Below are 25723 nucleotides of genomic sequence, written 5' to 3'. Positions count from 1 at the left end.
GATTTTTCTGCTCAAGTCTCTGGAGCGGGACCTGAACCCACAACCTTCTGAGCTGAGAGTGCTACCCACGGCTGACTTTATTGAGCAAAAGAAAGGTTAGTGTTTCTTTTCAGGCCAGTTGTTTTATCTTCTCCCCCTCCCTCCGACAGCACTGACCCTTGACAGGTGTACAAATCCCTGGCGCCATCTCCCCTTGACCGTGGGTCGCCAACTCTGATCGGACGTATTCCTGGAGGTTCCATCACATGACCACCTGCCTCCAACAGCCCCGCCCCCACACTCCCACCATTGGTCGGCTGACAGGTCCACCCTCATGGTGCCCCACCCCTTCCCACAGCCAATCGGAAAGCAAACAGACTCTTCGTTACCTGATTGGATGATTCTCAACTGTCAATCAAACAGCCTCCTTTCCCCCCCACCCCAAATTCTAATATTTTAATAACTAATCAACAAAAGTGTTCAAAGAAATTTTTAAAGTACGGACTTTTTTTAATGCCCCTACGATTTTTCTCCCCGGGTGGTGTTCGCAGCAGTGTGCCCAGGACAGTCCTGAAGGGCTGGCGATACCCCCACCTCAAACAACTGGCCAGCTTGGGGCCAGTTTTACAAGCAAAGGAACCTGGCCTATTGGAGCTGCTTCGAAAGTAATGTTTACAGTAGGGGAGGCAATAAAGAGCCAGGGCTCGTGCCCCTGATCGCTGTCCAGTGACACTTGCTGGGAAGTGGGTGTGCTGATGTCAGGCAAAGATGCAATCGGACTTCGAGCTGATGTTACATCTACAACTTGCATTTATAAGAATATGAGAAATAGGAGCAGGAGTAGGCCATTCGGCCCCTCGAGCCTGCTCCGCCATTCAATGAGATCATGGCTGATCTTCGACCTCATCTCCACTTTCTCGCCCGATCCCCATATCCCTTGATTCCACTCGAGTCCAAAAATCAATCTATCTCAGCCTTGAATATACTCAGAGACTCAGCCGACACAGAGCCCTCTGGGATAGAGAATTCCAAAGATTCACAACCCTCTGAGTGAAGAAATTCCTCCTCATCTCAGTCTTAAATGGCCGACCCCTTATCCTGAGACTCTGCCCCCTAGTTCTAGACTCTCCAGCCAGGGGAAACAACCTTAGAGCATCTACCCTGTCAATCCCCTTCAGAATCTTACATGTTTCAATGAGATCATCTCTCATTCTTCTAAACTCCAGAGACTACAGGTCCATTCTACTCAATCACTCCTCATATGACAAGCCTCTCATCCCAGGAATTAATCTAGTGAACCTTCATTGCACTGCCTCTAAGGCAGGTATGTCCTTCCTCAGATAAGGAGCCCAAGACTGTGGTCTCACCAAAGTCCTGTACAACTGTAGCAAGATATCATGCCTTTAATATAATATTAATTGGACAAATCAAATTGGGCAGGGCTGCCTTGAGGATGAGTTCATTGAGTGTATTAGGGATGGGTTTCTTGAGCAGTATGTAACTGAACCGACCAGGGGGCAAGCAACCTTAGATCTGGTCCTGTGTAACGAGACAGGATTAATTAAAAATGTCCTAGTAAAGGATCCCCTTGGAATGAGTGACCATAACATGGTTGAATTCCATATTCAATTAGAGGGTGAGAAGGTTGGATCTCAAACAAGCGTGCTAAGCTTGAATAAAGGAGACTATGAAGGCATGAGAGCGGAATTGAGTAGAGTGGATTGGGAAAATAGATTAAAGGGTAAGACGATACATGATCAGTGGTGTACATTTAAGGAGTTATTTTACAACTTCCAAAAAATATATATTCCACTGAGAAGAAAAGGGTGTAAAAGAAAAGACAGCCATCCGTGGCTAAGTAAAGAAATTAAGGATAGTATTCGACCAAAAACAAGGGCATATAAGGTAGCCAAATCTAGTGGGAGGATAGAGGATTGGGAAAACTTTAAAAGACAGCAAAAATTAACAAAAAGATTGATTAAGAAAGGGAAGATAGATTATGAAAGTAAATTAGCAAAAAATATAAAAACAGATAGTAAGAGTTTTTATAGTTATATAAAAAGAAAAAGGGTGGCTAAAGTAAATGTTGGTCCCTTAGAGGATGAGACCGGGAAATTAATGGTGGGAAATATGGAGATGGTAAAAACACTGAATGAATATTTTGTATCAGTCTTTACAGTAGAGGACACTAAGAATATCCCAACACTGGACAAACAGGGGGCTATAGGGGGGGAGGAGCTAAACACGATCAAAATCACTAAGGAAGTGGTACTCGGTAAAATAATGGGACTCGAGGCGGATAAATCACCTGGACCGGATGGCTTACATCCTAGGGTCCTGAGGGAAATGGCGGTAGGGATTGTGGATGCATTGGTAATAATTTTCCAAAACTCCCTGGACTCGGCAAAGGTCCCGGCAGACTGGAAAACTGCTAATGTAACACCCTTATTTAAAAAGGGCAGTAGACAGAAGGCTGGAAACTATAGACCGGTTAGCCTAACATCTGTGGTAGGTAAAATTTTGGAGTCCATTATTAAGGAGACAGTAACAGGACATTTGGATAATCATAATTTAATAGGACAAAGTCAGCATGGTTTTATGAAGGGGAAGTCATGTTTGACAAATTTGCTGGAGTTCTTTGAGGAAGTAAAATATAGGGTGGATAAAGGGGAACCAGTGGACGTAATGTATTTAGACTTCCAAAAGGCATTTGACAAGGTGCCACACAAAAGATTATTGCTTAAGATAAAAAATCACGGGATTGGGGGTAATATTCTGGCATGGATAGAGGATTGGCTATCTAACAGAAGGCAGAGAGTTGGGATAAATGGTTCATTCTCAGACTGGCAATCAGTAACTAGTGGTGTTCCGCAGGGGTCAGTGCTGGGTCCCTAACTCTTTACAATCTATATTAACGATTTGGAGGAGGGGACCGAGTGTAACATATCAAAGTTTGCAGATGATACTAAGATGGGGGGGAAAGTAGTGAGTGAGGAGGACATAAAAAACCTGCAAGGGGACATAGACAGGCTAAGTAAGTGGGCAGAGATTTGGCAGATGGAATACAATACTGGAAAGTGTGAGGTTATGCACTTTGGCAGGAAAAATCGTAGAGCAAGTTATTATCTTAATGGCAAGAAACTGGAAAGTACTGAAGTACAAAGGGATCTGGGGGTCCTGGTGCACGAAACTCAAAAGGTTAGTATGCAGGTGCAGCAAGTGATTAAGAAGGCCAATGGAATGTTGGCTTTCATTGCTAGGGGGATAGAATATAAAAATAGGGAGGTATTGCTTCAGTTGTACAAGGTATTGGTGAGACCGCACCTGGAATACTGCATACAGTTTTGGTGTCCATACTTAAGAAAAGACATACTTGCTCTCGAGTCAGTACAAAGAAGGTTCACTCGGTTAATCCCGGGGATGAGGGGATGGACGTATGAGGAGAGGTTGAGTAGATTGGGACTCTACTCATTGGAGTTCAGAAGAATGAGAGGCGGTCTTATTGAAACATATAAGATTGTGAAGGGGTTGGATCGGGTGGATGCGGGGAGGATGTTCCCGATGATGGGTGAAACTAGAACTAGGGGGCATAGTCTTAGAATAAGGGGCTGCTCTTTCAAAACTGAGATGAGGAGGAACTACTTCACTCATGAATCATGGAATATGCTGCCCCAAAAAGCTGTAGAAGCTACATCATTACATAAATTTAAAACAAAAATAGACAGTTTCCTAGAAGTAAAGTGGATTAAGGGTTACGGGGAGCGGGCAGGAATTTGGACATGAGTCTAGGTTCGGATCGGTCATGTCCCTGTGGGTAGCGGAGCGGGCCCAGGGGCCGTGTAGCCTGATCCTGCTCCTAGTTTGTGTGTCTAATTCTGTTAGATTCAGGAGATGGTTCTGTGATAGTGGATTGGCGGTTAGGATCAGATCAGCCATGATCTTATTGAATGGCGGAGCAGGCTCGAGGGGCCGATTGGCCTACTCCTGCTCCTATTTCTTATGTTCTTATGTTCTTAACGTAGTAAAACATCCCAAGGCGCTTCACAGGAGCAATTTCCATCAAAATTGGACACCGAACCACATAAGGAGACATTAGGACAGGTGGCCAAAAGCTTGGTCAAAGAGGCAGGTTTTAAGGAGCGTCTTAAAGGAGGAGAGAGAGGTGGAGAGGTTTAGGGAGGGAATTCCAGAGCCTAGCGCCCGGGAAGCTGAAATCACGGACGCCAATGGTGGAGGGATTAAAATCAGGGACGCGCAAGAGGTCAGAATTGGAGGAACACAGAGATCCCGGGGGGTTTGTGGGGCTGGAGGAGGTTACAGAGATAGGGAGGGGTGAGACCATACAAGGATTTGAAAACAAGGATGAGAATAGTTGAAAATAAGTTACTTTAACCTGGTTATTATGGCGGTGTGAGGATAGTTCTGGCTTTATGTTCACTCTCTGACAATAGTACAACTGTCTACCACATTGTTGGATCAAATTAACTTAACTTATAGTCCGAGGTAGTAATTTAATATCGAGATCCTTGCCCCAAGCTGTGGGAGCCGGGTGTTTGTATATTATTTTTTGAACGAATGGATGTGATTTAGAACTGTCTCATTCCATCAAAATGATGGGTTTAACAGTGTTGTGCGTAGATTCATTTGCGGTGTTGATGCATTGCAAGATGTCATCGGCCACTGCGCAGATCTGTGAACGATGTCAAACCTCTGCTGCTCAAAACTGGTTCGTAAACTGACTTTACAACAAGATATCTCGCAGAGCCAGGGGCAAGGGGCCTTGCTACAGAAATTCAGGCGTATGGTATCAGTGGAACAGCGTGGATGGAAAGATGGGTGACTGACTAGGGACCAAAGGAAGTGGTGTAGGCCAGGGGTGAGTGCTGGGTGCACTTCCAGTCTCAATCGACATTTAGACATGGACATAAGGGACTGACAGCAAAAGTAGGAAGTTTTGGCAAAAAGCAAGGAGGACTTCAGAAGGGTTAGCGGAATGGGCAGGCAGATGGCAGATGCAGGTTAATGCAGAGATATGCGTTGTAAGGAAATAAACAAGTGATGGGAGCATAAGCCCAAAGGAAAGATGCTAAAGGGTTTGGAGGAGCAGAGTGACCATGGGTACAAATAGATAATACCTTAAAAAGGTGACTCTCTCTCCATCTCCTGTGCTTCTTTTTTCTCTCACTCATGTTATCTCGTCTTTCTTTCTTATGTTTTATCTTTCTTTCCTCACTCTCCTCGCTGTCTCTCTCACGCTGATTCTGCCTCCTCTGTCTCTCGTGTGCTGTCTCTGTCCCCTCTCCTCCCTCATTCTGCCTCCCTCTCTTGTGCGGAGTGTCTCTATTCTCACTCTCATGCTGCCTCTCTCTGTCTCATCCTGCCTCTCCTCCCTGTCGTGCTATCTTTCTCTTTTTTTCCACCCTCTTTCCTACAGTCTCATTCTCTCTCCTCCCTCTCATGCTGTGTCTTTCTCCCCTCCATCGCATGGTGCTTCTTTCTCTCTCTCTCTCTCTCTCCTCCCTCCCTCATTCTGTTTCTCTCTTTACTCTCCCTTGCTAACCCTGCTCCCCCTCTCATACTGTTTCATTCTTTCTTTCTCTTACTATCTTTCTATCCTTCATTGCTTGTTTCTCTCCTCTCTCTCTTGCTATCCCCCGCTCTCGTGCTCTATCACTCCAATTCCAATTCCAATTCAAATGCTTTATTGGCATGAAAGTTTACAGAGAACCATATTGCCAAAGCTTACATAGCAAAAAGGTACAGTTTTCCAACATTCTGTAGGTGTCAATCGATTTGACATTTGTTGGGTACATACAATATTACTTTTAACAATATTAATTTTAAACAGTCTTACTTTTAAACAGTCCTCAGGTTGTGACATGTTGTTACATATTTGGCCCCAAGGTATGGTCTGTCTCCTTCTCCCAGGACTAATCTCAATTTTGACAGGTCATCCAATTCCTTGAAATCTGGGGTTGTTTGGCTTAGCTTGTTGAATAATATGTTTCTTGATGTGTTGAATTTTTCGCATTTGCTATCTTACTCACTCTCTGTTGCTCCCTCTATCATTTGTATTGAATCTTTAATGATAATGCGTTTTAATTGGGGGGGGGGAGGGGGCAATGAACGGACATGTGAATAAGCTTTTCATTGTCATTTATGTTCTCCCACCACCACCGCCCGCCCAGAGGCAAATATAGATATCCATTCCATGACCTGCATATATTACTGATCTTCGAGTGGATCGTTTCTGGGCTGCTGTCTCTACCCTGCTTGTCCTGTTGCAGCAGTGGATAGAAACATAGAAGATAGGAGCAGGAGTAGGCCATTCGGCCCCTCGAGCCTGCTCCGCCATTCAGTGAATCATGGCTGATCATCCAAATTCAGTTCCCTGTCCCTGCTTTTTCCCCATATCCCTTAATCCCCTTAGCCTTAAGAAATATATCTAACTCCTTCTTGAATATATTTAATGAATTGGCCTCAACTGTCATCCGTGGTAGAGAATTCCACAGGTTCACCACTCTCTGGGTGAAGAAATTCCTCCTCATCTCAGTCCTAAATGGCTTACCCAGAAACACACAGAAACACAACAGTGCAGATAGAGGCCATTTCGGCCCATCGAGCATGCACCGACACATATCCCACCCGATCCCCGTAACCCCTACACCAACACATATCCCACCCTATCCCCGTAACCCCACGTATTTAATCCCCCTAACACTAAGGGTCAATTTATCATTGCCAATCAACCTAACCCGCACATCTTTGGACTGTGGGAGGAAACCGGAGCACCCGGAGGAAACCCACGCAAACACGGGGAGAATGTGCAAACTCCACACAGACAGTCACCCGAGGCCGGATTCGAACCCGGGTCCCTGGCGCTGTGAGGCAACAGTGCTAACCACTATGCCACCGTGCTGCCCTTATCCTTAGACTGTGACGCCTGGTTCTGGACTCCCCCTCCATCGGGAACAGCCTTCCTGCATCTAGTCTGTCTAGTCCTGTTACAATTTTATAAGTTTCAATGAGATCCCCTCTCATTCTTCTAAACTCTAGCGAATATAAGCCTAATCGACCCAATCTCTCTTCATACGTCATTCCTGCCATCCCAGGTATCAGTCTGGTGAATCTTCACTGCACTCCCTCCATGGCAAGAACATCCTTCCTCAGATAAGGTGACCAAAACTGCACACAACACTCGAGGTGTGGTCTCACCAAGGCCCTGTACAACTGCAGCAAGACATCCTTGTTCCTGTACTCAAATCCTCTCGCTATGAAGGCCAACATACCATTTGCCTTCTTATAACTGTGTATATGTAAGATCTGTGCCTGCCCATTGCTCCCAGGTCTCGGACACAACTTTAAAGCCACTGAAACGTCCATAGTTAGTGAGAAGTTGTCTTTATGAGCTGAGCATTCGACCCCATATCCTCTCTATGACCAAGACCACCTGCGTAACATCCGTGCCTTTGTTACCTCCAGACGCAAATATTCCAATGTTTCCCCTGGCCGGCCGCCCACCTTCCACTCTCCGTAAACTTGTTGTACAAATGCTTAATGGATCAAATCAAGTCCCCCTCGCCTTAAAATGAACGGGTTAATGGCTTCATTAAAATAGCAGAGAGAGGAACGTAATACGACCTGGCTAAGCCTTCATGCGATACCATCCTCTCACACCAACGTGGTTGACTTTGATACTGCCCTCAGTTGTATCAAAGGCCCACCACCTCCCTCTCAGGCCAATTGGGAATGGGCGATAAATGGTGGCTTTGCCAGTGACGACCACGTCCCGAGAATGGATTTTTTTTTTTTTTAAGTTAAAGTAGGTCGGTAGGGTTGAGATCCCTCAAAAACGTGAGGTGCTTATTGGGCTAAAGGTGTGGGGTGGGCGGGGGGGGGGTTGTCCCTAAACACATTCTGTTCAGTGTAAGTAAAGCTGTCTCTCCAACATGAAGAACTCAGGGGGTGTTCCATAACAAGACTCTACAGCAGCAGTTATATAAAGGACCGGTTCAGTGTAGAGCGTCGATAAGCGATTATACCCTGAAGATCTGTCATTTTATTCACAAAAGCCTAGAAAGAGATTCCATTGTCAGTGCAATTACATCTTTGTCCCTTTGCGTCGTTGGCAGTTACTCGCCGGGGGTGCTGAATTGACTAGAAGCCTTTAAAAAGAAATAGTGTGTGAGCATTTGATTGACCCAGTGAGTCAGCCTCTGTTATTGCATGTTCCGCACACCTTCACTTTGTCCCTGTGCGCGGGAGTGTGGTTGTGCTAAACAAGCACTTCACATTCCGTACTCTAGATTAAGTCTGTGCTTTCATAGTACTGTGACGGCTTGTTTACAACAAGCCAGTAAATCTTAGTGTAATTAGCACTCATACATACCAGCACTAACCGGTAAATAATAGTGTAACACGCATATATACTGGGGAGCGGGATTAGTTTGGGATTGATACATAGCTATGGGGAGAGAGCAGGACAGTGGGATTAGTTTAGGATTGATACAGGGCTATGGGGAGAGAGTGGGACAGTGGGATTAGTTTGGGATTGATACAGGGCTATGGGGAGAGAGCGGGGCAGTGGGATTAGTTTGGGATTGATACAGGGCTATGGAGAGAGCGGGGCAGTGGGGTTAGTTTTGGATTGACACAGGGCTATGGGGAGAGAGCGGGGCAGTGGGATTAGTTTGGGATTGATACAGGGCTATGGGGAGAGTGTGGGACAGTGGTATCAGTTTGGGATTGATACAGGACTATGGGGAGACTGTTGGGCAGTGGAATTAGTTTGGAATTGATGCAGGGCTATGGGGAGAGAGCGGGCAATTGGATTAGTTTGGGATTGATACAGGGCTATGGGGAGAGCGCAGGGCAGTGGGATTAGTTTGGGATTGATACAGGGCTATGGGGAGAGCGCAGGGCAGTGGGATTAGTTTTGTGATTGATACAGGGCTATGGGGAGAGAGCGGGACAGTGGGATTAGTTTGGGATTGATACAGGGCTATGGGGAGAGAGTGGGGCAGTGGGATTAGTTTGGGATTGATACAGGGCTATGGGGAGAGCGCAGGGCAGTGGGATTAGTTTTGTGATTGATACAGGGCTATGGGGAGAGAGCGGGGCAGTGGGATTAGTTTTGTGATTGATACAGGGCTATGGGGAGAGTGGGGCAGTGGGATTAGTTTGGGATTGATACAGGGCTATGGGGAGAGAGCAGGGCAGTGGGATTAGTTTTGTGATTGATACAGGGCTATGGGGAGAGTGGGGCAGTGGGATTAGTTTTGTGATTGATACAGGGCTATGGGGAGAGAGCGGGGCAGTGGGATTAGTTTTGTGATTGATACAGGGCTATGGGGAGAGAGTGGGGCAGTGGGATTAGTTTGGGATTGATACAGGGCTATGGGGAGAGTGCAGGGCAGTGGGATTAGTTTTGTGATTGATACAGGGCTATGGGGAGAGAGCGGGGCACTGGAATTAGTTTGGGATTGATACAGGGCTATGGGGAGAGAGCGGGGCAGTGGGATTAGTTTTGTGATTGATACAGGGCTATGGGGAGAGAGCGGGGCAGTGGGATTAGTTTTGTGATTGATACAGGGCTATGGGGAGAGCGTGGGGCAGTGGGATTAGTTTGGGATTGATACAGGGCTATGGGGAGAGCGCAGGGCAGTGGGATTAGTTTTGTGATTGATACAGGGCTATGGGGAGAGAGCGGGGCAGTGGGATTAGTTTAGGATTGATACAGGGCTATGGGGAGAGCGCAGGGCAGTGGTATCAGTTTGGGATTGATACAGGGCTATGGGGAGAGAGCGGGGCAGTGGGATTAGTTTGGGATTGATGCAGGGCTATGGGGAGAGAGCGGGGCAGTGGGATTAGTTTTTCAATCGCTCTAGTACAGAGCACAGATACAACGGGCCGAATGGCCTCCTCCTTTGCTGTAAGCCCTCTATGGTTCACAGTTGCTGACGGGTGTTTTTTTAAATTTCCCCTGCCTATCTCACAGGTGTACAAGGGGGAGGACACAGCATTCCAGATCTCAGGCCTTCAGACCAACACGGACTACCGGTTCCGCGTCTGTGCCTGCCGCCGCTGCCAGGATATGTCGCAGGAGCTGACTGGACCCTTTAGCCCTTCCGCCATCTTCGCGCTGAGGAGGAAGGAGTCGCCTCCCGCTGGTGAACTGCGGACCGCGGAGGTGGCCAAAGTGAGGAGCGCGATGCCCACCGACGAGCAGTTTGCCGCCCTCATCCTGGCGGGCTTTGCCAGCTTATCCATTTTCATCGCCTTTGTTTTACAGTATTTCATCATGAAGTAGTGGAGGGAGCAGAAAGCAAAAAAAAAGTTACGCATATAATTCTTGAGGTATAAACTTAGCCACATACTAGTGCCAGCGAAACTCATTTAAATATTCCTTTGTTGAACTTCTATTAATCGTCTTTTATTTTTGATTTCGTTATTAATATTTTTTTCCTCTTTTTTTCCGGTTCGGGCGCCAATTTTTTTTTTAAAGGGGGGAGCGAAAAGTAAACCCACACTGGCTCTTTCCTGCACCTTTTTCGGAAATTACTTTGACCCTTTCGCCGCGTGCTGTTTGACCCCACCCTCCGCCCCGACCCTGGGACATGTCAAGCGGGCGCTGCCCTCCCGTGAAGTTGGGTTCTCGGCTGCGTGAGGTGGCTGTGAACGAGTTAAAGTATTCCCCCAGCTGACAGTTTAGTTGGAGGTTTTAGTTTTTTTATATATATATATATATACAAAAATATATATTTTTTAAAAAAATATTTACGCTGGGAGGCAGGGCAGGGTGTGGTGGGGGGGTGCGGGCGGGAGAGAGAACAAGCTTCATCTTGTTCGACAGCATCGATCGACTAGAAGGAGCCTGGGGTTGGGGTTTTGTTTACCTTTTAGAGAGCGTACTTGCAGAAAACGCAGTGGGCGGCATATCTCGCTCAGCTGCAGGAAGTGGAGCATCCCCTCTGATCAGCTTTGATGCAGCCCCACCCCTTGGACTGTGGGCATGATGTTGGCAATCGAATTCTACCCGGGAACTGGGGTGCTCTATTATTAATTGTAATTATGCCAAGATACAGGCCCTTCTGCCCAGCTTTCGTTCACTGCCCTTATGCGTACGGCCTAAGTGCAGACTGCCATGGATGTATTTGTAAGATTATGAGAGCGGCAGTAGGGTCCGGGGTGGGGGTGGGGGGGGGGAGTGGTGTTGAAGGCAGCCCCTGATTTGTGCTCCGCCCCCTCTTTCTTTTTGATCATACCAGTCCTTCTCGCGGTGGGGGAGGGCCCGGACGCTCCCCCATTGAGATGCCCGAACCCCCCCTTTCCACCACCAGGGGACGACCGGGTGGTGGTGGTGGGAGGCGCCGGCCCTTATCGGCCCGACTGCCCGTTGGTGTCCCGCAGCGTAAAGGTGCCTTATAACAGTCGCCCGATCGGGATTCTCTTTACGCCGCGCATTCCAAATGCTCTACGCTCAAACCCTCGCTTCCTTCTCCGAGTGTGCCTTTGCTATTTGCAACAACGTCTCCGCTCAGAGACGCCGGCTACGCACTGCCAGATTTCAACACTGCCAATAAATAGGGAGCGGCGCAGATAGATTTATTTTCCCTTTTTTGTTACACCGCCTTCACCCCCCCACCCACCCACCACTCTCCATTCCGTCCTTTCGCGTGTACCGTTTTCTCAATTTAGTACTGCCGTGGTGTTGACTTAAAACTTCGTCTCCCCCTCCCCCGGTGTAACGCTTAAGCGGTACAGTCCGCAAGGTCTCCAGGTCAAGTCCCGGTCCAGCTGGGGCGGTTACAATGGTGCTATAATTGGCCGCAGTGCCTCTGGGGTGGGGGGGGGGGCGCGGTGGTTGAGGGGGTGGGGGGGCGCGTGGCCACAGGATCCCGCTTCCGCTCGCTGTGCCGCGAGCCCACCGCTAGATCATGTGGCCTGTGCCAATTTCAGGTGAGGGCAAAGCCCGCCCACCCCGCGATTCCTCTCCAGGTTGATCAGCCTGCTGACACTCCACTGTCTGGGCTCGCGCACAAAGAATTGCTGCTCCTGGGTGAAGTAGCGGAGAACTTCCATGGGTACTTCAGCAAAGATCGGCGATGAGGGGGGAGCGGGGGAGAGAAATACCTCAGTTCCCTCCGCAAATGTTTATGTTCTTGTGTGATTGAAAATCACTATTGAAGGAGGTTTTGCCTCATGACAAAAACTCCAGTTAGACGATATTTACATGCACCTGAGTTTTGAAAACAAAAACGCCACCCTTTTACTTGTAGGCTTTGAAGAGTTGCATTGATTTAGCACCAACGAAATCTGAAAGGGCGGCCATTTTGGAATCAGGCAGCCATTTTGGAATCAGGTGGCCATTTTTGAAGGCGTTATCCCAGCATGCATTTGGTGTAGCACAACTAAAAAAATTCCTGATTGGTAAAGCTACTGAAAGCCAATCCTGTGGCTGATAAGTAGTGAGGCTGAGTATCTGCCTTGACGTGTTGGATTAAGAAGACCTATTTCTGTGGTGCGTAGCTGCATTCAAACGTAGATTGTCGTCAACAAAAGCTGCCGCTCAAACAGTCCCGCGAGAGACCAAACCAAAAAGCCATTTCTTTTTCTTCTTCTTCTTCTCCTTCACAAACTGATCATTTGCACTTTATCTCATTCCCGCTCTCGCTGCTACGTAGGCGCACCCACGGAGATGACACCAAATAGACAAACTGGAAGGCCTGACAGGGCGCACTTCATTTCCAAAACCAATTCGCAACGATTCCAACGCGCACAAACGCCCAATGTCGCCATCGGCAACCGGCTGGACTGCTGGCAGAACAGGAGTAAAAAAAATAATAATAATTCAAGACAGTTCACTTAGATCTACATTCCTCAGTTCCTCCTCCTCTCCCAACAAAAGCTGCAGAGTTTTACATAGAATTTTACAGCCTAGAAACAGGCCATTCGGCCCATCTGGTCCGTGCCAGTGTTTCTGCTCTACACGAGCCTCCTCCCACCCCTCTTCATCTCACTCCACCCACACAACCTTCTATTCCTTTCTCCCTCATGTGTTTATCCAGCCTCCCCTTAAATGCATCTGTGCTCTTCGCCTCAACCACTCCCTGTGGTAGCGAGTTCCACATTCTCACCACCCCCTGGGTAAAGAAGTTTCTCCTGAATTCCCTATTGGATTTATTTGTGACTATCTTGTACTTATGACCCCTAGATTTGGACTCCTCCCTCCCCTCCCCCCCAACAAGTGGAAACACCTTCTCTACGTCTACCCTATCGAACCCTTTCAAAAGCTTAGACTTCTATCAGGTCAGCCCTCTCTTTTCTATTCTTAAGGCTAAAGGGATCAAGGGGTATGGGGAGAAGGCAGGGACAGGGTACTGAATTTGGATGATCAGCCATGATCGCATTGAATGGCGGAGCAGGCTCGAGGGGCCGAATGGCCTACTCCTGCTCCTATCTTCTATGTTTCTGTGTTTTAAGAGCCCCAACCTGTTATATCTTTCCTGATGGTTATAACCTCTCAGTTCTGATACCATTCGCTGTACAGAATAGGATATTTGGAATTTAGAAGGAATTAAACAGGGTGCCTGTCGAAACCGGCGAAGGTGCTCCCACACTGTTGTTGGGTAGGGAGTTCGTGTGTGTGGACGTATATAAAACTTACAGCACAGGAACAGGCCATTCGGCCCACCTGGTCTATCCCAGTGTTTCTGCTCCACACGAGCCTCCTCCCACCCTTACTTCATCTCACTCTATCAGCACATCCTTCTGTTCCTTTCTCCCTCGTGTCTTTACCTAGCTTCCCCTTACATTTTGCTGAATATTTACCAAAATAGCTAAATTCCGAGGGAAATGCTGCTTTCAGTATATTTTATGTCTTCAGTCAGCGAGATGTAGATTGCGTTGCCGCCGTGTTAACTGACGTTCGGTACGCAATACCGCCCCAAACCGTAGAGAAGTTGGACGTTGAACATTAGCTAGCGGATTCTTCCAGCGCCAGCTTATTGATCGGTGAGAGATGAAGCATTTTTGCTCTGGAAGTGGAGAGAAAGAAAGGGAGCCCTGAAATCAAATCGGGAATGATAGCGGAGAAGCATCTGAAAGAGAGGATTTGCAATCCATGTGGCGCCTCCCACCAGCGCGGGACGCCCCAGATCTCTTCGCAGCTGGACGAACACCTTTGAAGCGCGGTCGCTGTCGTCCCTTAGTTAGACGCGGCGGCTAGTCGGCGCACAGCAAGATCCCGCGAATGGCAAGCAAGGCAAATGTGCTTTTGGCAGTGTTTGGATGAAAGAAAGAACTTGCATTTATATCGTCTCAGCCCAGCTCCTACAGCACGGAACCTCCCCAAGCGCGGCAGCTTAACTGTCTGTCTCACTCAGAGCGGCCGCGGAAATGGTGTTCAAACGGACAAAAAAAAAACCCCAAAAGGTCACACTTCTCTGAGGTTGGCATCGAGGAGAGGAGCCGCCCGCCCGCCCGGAGATAATGATGCCAATTCCATCGCGCTTCTGACTTGAGCCTTGGAAATGGTGGAAAGGCTTTGAGGGGTCAGGAGGTGTCCCAGCTTCTGTCCCGCTCTCGTGGGCATGGTGTTGATCGAGCCGGCTGTTCCCGCTAAGCTTCTAGGCAATGGTGAGCTCCCCGAGCCCCAGCATGTTGATGGTCGAGTACTCGGCGGTGGGTCTCGCCAGTATTCACTGCGATGAGAAATCATGTTCAATATAAAGGTGGACAGGACATTGATTTAGAACATAGATAGCATGAGATAGGAATCTGACGTCACTCAACCCCTCCCCCAGCCTTAAATACCCGTGTATTAATCACCTTCAGCTGCCTGGGCCCTAAGTTCTGAAATTCCCTCCCTAAACCTCTCCGCCTCTCTCTCCTCTAAGACGCTCCTGAAAACCCAACCTCTTTGACCAGGCTTTTGGTCACATGTCCGAATATCTCCTTATGAGGCTCGGGGTCAAATTTTTGTCTGGTAATCGCTCCTGTGAAGCACCTTGGGACGTTTTACTGGGTTAAAGTCGCTATGTAAATACAAGTTGTTGTTGGGCGCTGTTCATTGTGTTTGGGATCTCGATACCATTCGCCATTGGAAATAGCGCAATTCCCGCTGCAGATTTCCGGGCCGGGCCTTGTTGCTCGAATCGTCGCAGACGGCGTCATTTTCACCGCCTCAAATTGCGGCCGCGCGAAGCAAAGCACGGAAATGAGAAGAACTCCTCACCTCGCGCCCGAAAAATGACTTGTCGTTTAATCCCCCGCCCCCCCCCCCCCCGCGATCGTTTCTCAGCCCGTCAGAACTGTTCGCTTTCTACATCTACATCAGATAGAATGTTTCAGCACAGCAGGAGGCCATTCAGCCCATCGTGCCTGTGCCGGCTCTTTGAACGAGCTCTCCAATTAGCCCCCACTCCCCCCCTGCTCTTTCCCCTGCAAAAATTTCCTTTTCAAGTATTTATCCCAATTCCCTTTTGAAAGTTACTATTGAATCTGCTTCCACCGCCCTTTCAGGCAGCGCGTTCCCAATCACAACAACTCGCTACGTAAAAATAAATTCTCCCCATCTCCCCCTCTGGTTCTTTTGCCAATTAACTTAAATCTGTGTCCTCTGGTTACTGACCCTCCTGCCAGTGGAAACAGTTCCTCCTTAATAACTCTATCAACACCCTTCATGATTTTGAACGCCTCATATCAAATCTCCCTCTTAGCCTTCTCTGCTCTAAGGAGAACAAACCCCAGCTTCTCCAGTCTCTCCACAGAACTGAAGTCCCTCATCCCTGGTAACCATTCTGGTAAATCTTCTCTGCAAACCCTTTCCAAAGGCTTAAAATGTAAAACTTTTTTTTTCCCTCAAGGATTCATTTATCTTCTTTTCAACAAAAAAAATCCCGGCGTTTAATTGAGCAGCCGCTAGCGTGATGTGACGTGAAGTGGAGCCTCTGTCTGACAAAGGCCGGGGAGAGATGGAGACAGGCAGGAACATCTTGCATCATACTGGATATAATTAATACCCAACATGATGAGAAGAGGCTGGAGTCTGTTGCCACAGCAAGTGTCTGGAGGGTTTGGCTTCGATTGATATCTCGCACAACATTCCAGTGATATCTCACTTAATGAAATTTAATTTGGAACAAGCCATCCTTTTTGTTTCTGGTCCGTGCCCCAGGGATAAGCACTCACCAAACACAGCTCAGACTCAGCTTCTGGCCTCCTGTGCTGTAAATTGCTATGAAAAGCCCCCTGAACTCCTGCCCATCTCCTCTGGCTCTCTCAAGAGGCTCAGCTTTGACTTGTGCACCTTTCCCGCTTTAGAGTATGGCAGTTTCTCGAAAGGACCCTGTTCAATCCTGTGAATTCTAGTCCAACGATCTTGATGGATCCTTTCAATTCAATCCCAAAGATTCTATTCCATTCTTTCAATATTCCGGCACAAGGATCCTATTTGATCTTTTCTAACAAATTAGATTCGTTACTCCTAAATCCACCCCCTCCCCCCCCAAATCCTGAAACCGGCTTTCTCTCAGGCAGGAATGTCCAACCTTTATAAGCCTCCCTCCCATATACACAAAATACAACCCCTAACACCTCCTCCCCTGCCCCCATCTCCCCCAGCACAGCCCTCCAAACGCTGGCTCGGTACCTATACCTCACACCTTTTTTACAAAGTATGACACAGAACGTACGGCACAGAAACAGGCCATTCGGCCCAACTGGTCCGTGCCGGTGCTCCTGCTCCACACGAGCCTCCTCCCACCCCTCTTCATCTCACCCTATCAGCATATCCTTCTGTTCCTTTCTCCCTCATGTGTTTATCTAGAATCCCCTTAAATGCATCTATACTATTCGCCTCAACCACTCCCTGTGGTAGCGAGTTCCACATTCTCACCACTCTCTGGGTAAAGAAGTTTCTCCTGAATTCCCTATTGGATTTATTAGTGAGTGTCTACTATTTATGACCCCCTAGATTATAGTTAGAAGCAGACAGTGTAATCCTCACTGTTGTGAACTTTTGCTGTTCACTTCTTGGCTGGTCCAGTCTGCACTGCCAGTGCTGGTATAATTCACTGCCATCCACAGACCTCTCCCAGTACCTGGTCTGGGCCAACCATGATGACCTGACCATTGCCTGCTCCAACCATGATGACCTGACCATTGCCTGCTCCAACCATGATGACCTGACCATTGCCTGCTCCAACCATGATGACCTGACCATTGCCTGCTCCAACTATGATGACCTGACCATTGCCTGCTCCAACCATGATGACCTGACCATTGCCTGCTCCAACCACGATGACCTGACCATTGCCTGCTCCAACCACGATGACCTGACCATTGCCTGCTCCAACCATGATGACCTGACCATTGCCTGCTCCAACCATGATGACCTGACCATTGCCTGCTCCAACCACGATGACCTGACCATTGCCTGCTCCAACCACAATGACCTGACCATTGCCTGCTCCAACCACGATGACCTGACCATTGCCTGCTCCAACCATGATGACCTGACCATTGCCTGCTCCAACCACGATGACCTGACCATTGCCTGCTCCAACCATGATGACCTGACCATTGCCTGCTCCAGCCATAATGACCTGACCATTGCCTGCTCCAGCCATGATGACCTGACCATTGCCTGCTCCAGCCATGATGACCTGACCATTGCCTGCTCCAACCACGATGACCTGACCATTGCCTGCTCCTTGCTGCTCACTTTGCCTGCGCTGCCACTGTGACCTATGACCTCTGCCCGCCACACGGCCCTCGCGACTTTGGAACGCCCAGGAGAACGCCAGCCTCAGATCTTTAAACCTTCCCCCCCTGGATCCTGAGGGACCAGTAAAAGGGTTTCTCCCTGATTGGTGCAACAACAAAAAAAGCCAAAGGAAGTTCAATCCCACTAAAATCAGGGTGCAGCCTTTTCTTGGTCCTCCCAAGCCTGGGAGGTTTAAGGAGTGGAGGCTGAGATCAAACACGAAAAGAAGCAGAAAGAAACTAGCTGGGCGAAAGGAGCTGGTGGACCAGAATCATCCCGAGCCCTGTGCCTATTAGGCAGGGACATAAAACAGGCCATAAAGTGGACCCTAGCTGCCCCTTGAGAAGGTGGTGGTGAGCCGCCGCCTTGCAGCCCGTGCGGTGAAGGTGCTCCCACAGCGCTGTTAGGTAGGGACTTCCAGGATTTTGACCCAGCGACGATGAAGGAACGACTAACATATATGCCCAATTCGGGGCGGTGTGTGTGACCCGGAGGGCAACTTAGACTTGGTGGTGTTCCCGTGCACCTGCTGCCCATGTTCTTGTTATATATCGTATAAAAGTCACAGAATCTTACAGCACAGAAGGAGGCCATTCGGCCCGTCGTGCCTGTGCTGGCTCTTTGAAAGAGCAGTTGTGCTCAGTCCCGCACCCCCGCCTTTTTGTCCGTGACCCTGTGAGTTCCTCATCCTCCAGTAACCGTCCAACTCCCTTTTCAAATCATTGATGGAATCAGCTTCCACTGACCTATCAGGTCGGGCGTTCCTGATCCCCACAACTCCCTGAGTGAAATGATTTCTCCTCATCGCCCCTCTCAATCTTTTCCCAATGATTTTGAATCTATGGCCTCTGGTTATTGACCCACTCCCCAGAGGGAATCGTTTTTCTCTCTCTCCTCTATCAAAACCTCTCATCATCTTGAGAACCTCTATTAGGTCACCTCTTAACTTTCTCTGTTCTAAGGAGAACAGTCCTAACTTTTCCAACCTCTCCTCTTAACTGAAGTCCCTCATCCCTGGTAACGTGCCAGCCATTTAGAGAGATGTCTATAATGACACCAATTTGCTGGCCCCTGCCCATTTCACCCAAGGTGTCAGCAGTGACCTCGCGGGATTGAACCCGCTCCCATTCCACCTTCTTTGTCAGTCAGTCAGAATGTTCCAACCATCTCAACATACGGTTCACAGTGAAGACAGAACCAATTGTTTCTAGATAATTCTGCCAAGTCTGCCAACGATTCTGTTGTTTGGTTTGGAGCCTGGTTAGCGGGTTGAATTAGTTACTGGTCAGGGTGTTTGGTTAGAGAGTCACCGACTACACTCTAACTGTTGAACCCACTACCACCGTGTTTTATAGTAAAACTTATCGAGACTGATCGCTACGATCTCAACACCAAAAAGAATCTGCCGCTGTAAGAAAGAGTACCTCAGAATAAGACTTGGGAGCAATAAAGCTCCAAGAGGGTGCGGAGAAGGTGTGAGACAGTTGTGTCTACCTGTTATTTATCTCATGCATAATCTACTTTCTTATTTTTAAACTTGTGATTTAGTTTGTTTTATTGGGGAAGATCTCGTGTCCATCCAGTTTTTATTTTCTTCTCTCGCTCTTCAACTCCAAACGTGTCTTCCTGGCTCCGTGCCCTCATGTGTCCTCCCTGCTCTGTGCCAGCGTAGAGTGTTGGATCCTGAATCACTCTCACTGGGAATTTCCGTTGGAACTGTTCCCTTTCCCGTCGGCTTAACGTACGGCAGAATCCCGGAATTTACGGCAGCGGAGAGGGTTAAAGCCCGAGGAGGGTGGGGGGGGTGGGGAGAGGAGGGGGCTGGTGTTAACCTCTCTCGGTCTCTCACAAGGGGGTCAAGGGTGGGGTTGGGTGGCGGATGGATTTCTGCCGGTCACTGGCAAACGCGTTCGAAAAGAGCCTGCGTGCGATTCCGTCACGCGTACCAACTCATCTCAACCGGGAGACGTCCTGCTGAAAGAAAGGCCCTTCAGCCCCCCTTCGACACCCTTCCGCAATGCCACCCCTACCACCTCGCCATTGCAGCATCTACCTGAAGGTCCACTATCCTGGCATCGACCACCCTCCCTGGCCGGCACATTCCAGCTGTTGGGTCACCCTCTCCGTGTTTAACCACATCCCTCCTAAATTTGCCCTCCCGCTGCTTCTCTCTCTGTCTGTCCATCTCTCTTCCAATCTGCCATTCCATTTCGAGTCCCCTTGGACAGCGAACGTCACTGGAGTTTGAGCAGCACCTATGGAAGCTGGCGTGGATCAGTTCCTTCAGGAGAGATGGGGAAGAGGACAAACCCTTTAAAAGCTGCCCTGGTGACCAGGAAACACACGAGCGGATGGATTAAGAGAACTTGGCGACACTAATTAATCTTCCAACACTACGCGCACAAGATTCTCATTCCATTTGCCACTCGACGTATGTGATGTCCCAAAGTCATGGGCTCAGCAAGAATTCCGCATCGTAAGCGTGTCTGAGCAAATTAGGCACGTTGAACTTATTTTACACGCGACCGGATCGGGCGGGGCGGGTGGGAAGTGGGGGGTGGAGGACATAAGGGACAAGAGATTGTACTCCGACTATCCATGCGCTAACCGTGTCGTGAAACTAAGGCGAAACGATAGACGTCAACACAAACCAGCGATGAAAGGAAATCGTTCTCCTCAGACATGTTTTAAAACAACTTTCGAGTTGGAAACCAAAAAAAAAAAGAATTTTTAAAAGCCGGGACGAGAGTTTCTGAGCCCGGCCTGAGTCGTCGCACTTGGTGAGATCCATCTCCCTCTCCGCATCTCCCTTCTCCCTCGCCAAACTCGGGTGGGGAGGGGGGGGGATTCCAGCATTTCATTCATCATTTCTTATTTATACTTGTTATTGCATTCAGTACTTTAAAAAAAAGCCAATTACAGTGCAATCTATTATTTATTGTAAGTATGCTTATGTATTCATTTTATTTTTCTCTGGGTAGCATGCTTTGTGTATTTTGTGTGTGTGTGTGTGTCCATTTTGAATTGTTCCTATTTTAGACGTTTTTGCTGTCGGTGTCTCTCGAGTTCTAGATTTGTAACGCTTTTTATCTCAAATCGGGAATTCTTTTATCTCGTGTGCGAGCGTGCGCACGTACTGTTCACCAAAAGCATTATTTGTGAATGAAATGTTTACACATAGCCAGGCTAATAACCATAATTGTTTTTGTTTTTTTCTGTGTGTGTGTGGGGGGTCGGGGAGGGTTTATCCCCCTTCAAACTGTTAAGATCATTGATGTATTAAAGTACCCGGAATATCCAGGGGGGGCCCAGCCACGGAGAGGTGGGGGGGAAGGGGTGTACGTATCCCAGTTTTCTTGACGTGAGTTGTGTATCCTTTCCATGACCTGAATTCCCCCAATGTTCCCTCTCCCCCGAATCTCTCTAGGTGGTTGCGCCCCCTCAGGTTATCAGTTGATGTAGCAATATTAGTAATGATTTATAGTTAATTCTCGCTGTTTTTTTATTATTTCCGATCGCTGAATTTGACAAAACAATCAGAGCAGATAGTTACATTTGAGCAATTTTTGTTTTTGAATTAAAGATTATCTTCTATTGCCAAAGCTTCAGGCTTGTCTACTTTAACCATTATTTTTTTTAATTTAAATTGTTATGTGTTTTGTGACACTTGCTTTGAATAGTTTTTTTTTTCTCTTTGAGGTCCCTCATATACATGTCATTCATACTTTTTAAATGAACATAGTTCGTCTTTTTTTAAGAAAAGAAACTTAGGAGACAATAAGGCAAAACTATTTTTTTTTTTATAACGTCAAGTACTGTTGGCTCTGTGCTATTCGATGCAAGTTACGGAAATGCTTGCTTCATGCAGGCACCGCAAATCAACACTACAAATCTGTCTCGGTGTCGATTCTGGCCGTACTCGAATCGATTTGACACTTGAAGTTACGCTGTGGGATGCCGACCGCACGTGAAATTAACGCACCGTGTCTGAAATTCCTCTGGCCACTAAACCGGTTGACACCTGCCGGTAAAATGGCGGAGAGATAACTTTCAGACGGATGGGGGGGGGGGGTTTGGAATGCTCTTGGGGCCCCGGTTTATTGGCCGCCCAGCATTAAAGCCTTCATCCCTTGGTATCGCACAGCGTAATTACAAGGTCCGAATTCTTCAGACCGCCCCGTTCTCCTCTTCTCCTTTATCATGGTGTGGAGATGCCGGAGTTGGACTGGGGTGGTGTCGTGTGACTTCTTACATTTCTCCTTCATCAAGTAGTGCTGCTGCTGTGAGACTTGTTTCCCCTCCAGCGACGCACCTCTTGGTTAAGTAATCTAAGTTCTGAAAGAAATTAAATGCCTCTCTTTTACCTCAAGTGTTGAACGTACATTCCAAGCTTTTCATTAAAAATGGTAAATAAAAATAAGAATGAAATCATAAACATTTGTTGTATTGTAAATTTTAGATTATTTCATAAGCATTATATAAAACTGTCGTATCAATTTTAATGTATAGATTTTGCAAATACTACCCTATGTATGTAAGACTAAACCTTATCTGTAGCGTATATATGTAATATATTTATGCCCAAATAAATGTTTTAATTCTTTCTGGTAGTCGAGATTGCTTTGTGCGATTGTATTTAACCTGCCTCCTCCCGTATCCGCCCTCAGCTGAGGTTTCCAGCTCTTGAACGCCAAACCAATGCACCCCTGATATATTGTCTGAGTGCGGGTGTCGATCTCCGCTTTGGTGCCCACCTCATGCCCCTCTCAAGTTCCCCTGACACACCATCCTGACCTGGAAATATAAACCACCATCTACAAGGCACAAGTCAGGAGTGTGATGGAATACTCTCCACTTGCCTGGATGAGTGCAGCTCCAACAACACTCAAGAAGCTCGACACCAGCCGGGACGAAGCAGCCCATTTGATTGGCACCCCATCCACCACCTTAAACATTCACTCCCTCCACCACCGGTGCACCGTGGCTGCAGTGTGTACCATCTATAAGATGCACTGCAGCAACTCGCCAAGGCTTCTTGGACAGCACCTCCCAAACCAGCGACCTCTACCACCTAGAAGGACAAGGGCAGCAGGCGCATTGGAACACTACCACCTCCAAGTTCCCCTCCGAGTTGCACACCATCCTGACTTGAAAGTATATCAGCCGATCCTTCATCATCACTGGATCAAAATCCTGGAACTCCCTCCCTAACAGCACTGTGGGAGCACCTTCACCACACGGACTGCAGCGGTCCAAGAAGGCGGCTCACCACTCCCTTCTCAAGGGGCAACTGGGGGTGGGTAATAAATGCTGGCCTTGCCAGTGACGCCCACATCACAATGATTTTTTTAAAAATTGGAATGGGGGGAGGGGAAATGTATAATGTAACCGTCTTTATGGGAGAAAAATGTGACTCTCAATATTCCTTGATCCATCCTTAAATATATTTCAGTAGTAAATTCTAGGATGTGTTTGGCACAGTGGGTCAGGCACTGACTTTTCACCTCTGGGACCTAGTCTCAAATGTTGTGTAAACTAGTTGAAAGTTTTACTCTGCAGGATGCAGGATTAATTACCTTGTAGTAAAGGAGTCTCTGGGGAGCAGTGGTCATAATATGATATAATTTTATTTTGAGTTTGAGAGTGATTTAGTTAAGTCCGAAACTAGGGTCTTAAATCTGAACAAAGCAAACTGCGTAGTTAGGAGAGGCGAGTCGGGTAAGGTAGGTTGGGAAACTAGATTAAAAGGTACGATGGTAGGTAAGTAATGGCAAACTTTTAAAGAAATAGTTCGTAATTCACAATGAATATACATTCCCTTAAGGAATAAAAACCCCTTGGGAAAAATGGTCGAATCAAGGCTAACAAGAAAAGTTAAACATATTAGATCAAAGGAAGAGGCTTATAATGTTGCCAAAAAGGGTAGCAAGCCTGAGGATTTTAGAATTCAGCAAAGGAGGACCAAGAAATTGAAAGAGAGAAAATAGAATATGAAAGTAAACTAACAAGACATAAAAATAGACTGTAAAAGCTTCTATAGGTATGTAAAGAGGAAGAGATTAGAGAAAGTAAACATGGGTCCCTTACAGGCAGAGACAGGAGAAATTACGGGGAATAAGGAAATAGCAGAGAAGTTAAACAGATCTTTGTGTCTGTCTTCACGGAAGAAGACACACAAAACATTCCGGAAATAGGGAACCAAGGGTCTAGTGAGAATGAGGAACTTACAGAAGTTTGTATTAGTAAAGAAATAGTACTGGAGAAATTATTGGGATTAAAAGCCGACAAATCCCCTGGACCGGATGGCCTACATCCTAGTGTTCTAAAAGCGGTGGCTCCAGAGATAGTGGATGCATTGGTTGTCATCTTCCAAAATCCCCGAGATTCTAGAACGATCCCCGCGGATTGGAAGATAGCAAATGTAACCCCGCTATTCAAGAAAGGAGGGAGAGTGAAAACAGGGGACTATATATCAGTTAGCCTGATATCAGTTGTCGGGGAAATGCTAGAATCTATTATTAGGGAAGTGGTAACAGAGCACTTAGAAAATAATAATAGGATTGGGCAGAGTCAACACGGATTTATGAAAGGGAAATCGTGTTTGACAAATCTGTTAGAGTTGTTTGAGGTTGCAACTAACAGAATAGATACGGGGGTACCAGTGGATGTGGTGTATTTGGATTTTCAGAAGGCATTTGATAAGGTGTCACACAAGAGTTTATTAAACAAAATTAGGGCTCATGGGATTGGGCGTAATATACTAGCATGGATTGAGGATTGATTAACCGACAGAAAACAGAGTAGGAATAAACAGGTCATTTTCGGGTTGGCAGGCTGTAACTAGTGGGGTACCGCAAGGATCAGTGCTTGGGCTTCAGCTATTCACAATCTACTATCAATGACTTAGATGAAGGAACCGAGTGTAATGTATCCAAGTTTGCTGGAAGAGTTGTGAGGAGGATGCAAAGAGGCTTCAAGGGGATATAGACAGGTTAAGTGAGTGGGCAAGAACATGGCAAATGGAATATAATGTGGAGAAATGTGAAGTTATCCACTTTGGTAGGGAAAATAAAAAAGCAGAGTATTTTTTAAATGGTGAGAGATTGGGAAATGTTGGTGTTCAGAGGGACCTGGGTGTTGTAGGAGTTTCGCAAAATTCCCCTGAAAACAAGAGAAACATTGGTCCACATCGTGGATGAAGATTTATGTGTTTTGAATTGCCTCTGGGTCAGATCAATGTTTTGAAGCATGCTCAGAGCCACGAAAGACTGCTGGGCTGGACTACAACGGAGTCGAGGAAATTCGTGGAAGTATTCACACACATTGAGAAGGAACATCTTGATTAAGGCTTGTGCTTTTGAGCCCGGTCAAACACAGAGGTTTACAGCTTGTAATGTGTTTGTGTGAAAGACCTGTCAATCAAACCAGGGAGGTCAGGAGTTGCCCACTTGACCCGAGGCCACAGAGACAGGTTGTTATGGCTGGCTATGATTCAGCAACCAATCACAGTCCTTTTTTTGTGTACTGGCCAGACAGAACGGCAGGAGCATCAAAGACCTGTCAATCAAACCAGGGAGGTCAGGAGTTGCCCACTTGACCCAAGGCCGATTATGGCTGGCTATCATTCAGCAGCCAATCATAGTCCTTTTTTTGTGTACTGGCCAGACAGACTGGCAGGAGCATGAAAGACCTGTCAATCAAACCAGGGAGGTCAGAAGTTGCCCACTTGACCCAAGGCTGATTATGGCTGGCTATGTTTAAACAAGCAATTCAGCAACCAATCACAGTCCTTTTGTTTGTGTACTGGAACTTTAGGCGGGAATTTTTCCAGACAGAACGGCAGCAGCACACAGGTATAAAGATAGCTACTGAGAAGCTATCTGGGCTCTTTTTTTTACTTCGCTGGACCACAGGTGAGCAGAGTGTTCTGACTCCTCAACAAAACAACCTAGCAAGGAGTTTGGGGTGGTGATTTAA

General features: G+C 47.3%; 1 protein-coding gene across 1 annotated transcript in view; it reads left to right on the top strand.

Moving 5' to 3' along the window:
* The window catches only part of fndc3ba (fibronectin type III domain containing 3Ba), a 480942-nt gene extending 470544 nt beyond the window's left edge, over window positions 1-10398 (top strand). Inside the window, exon 26 of the mRNA XM_085989714.1 lies at window positions 9977-10398. Coding sequence (XP_085845840.1) covers window positions 9977-10288 — 312 coding nt within the window. The 3' untranslated portion in view covers window positions 10289-10398. The remainder of the gene's footprint in view (window positions 1-9976) is intronic.
* Window positions 10399-25723: the final 15325 nt, after the last annotated feature.

This window comes from Somniosus microcephalus, chromosome 6 (genome assembly GCF_052327205.1).
Source record: "Somniosus microcephalus isolate GS21.2 chromosome 6, FLI_Smic_1.0, whole genome shotgun sequence".
In the NCBI taxonomy this organism is placed as follows: Eukaryota; Metazoa; Chordata; class Chondrichthyes; order Squaliformes; family Somniosidae; genus Somniosus; species Somniosus microcephalus.
The sequence above is the reverse complement of the archived record's forward strand: the minus strand, read 5'-3'. Positions and strand labels throughout refer to the sequence as shown.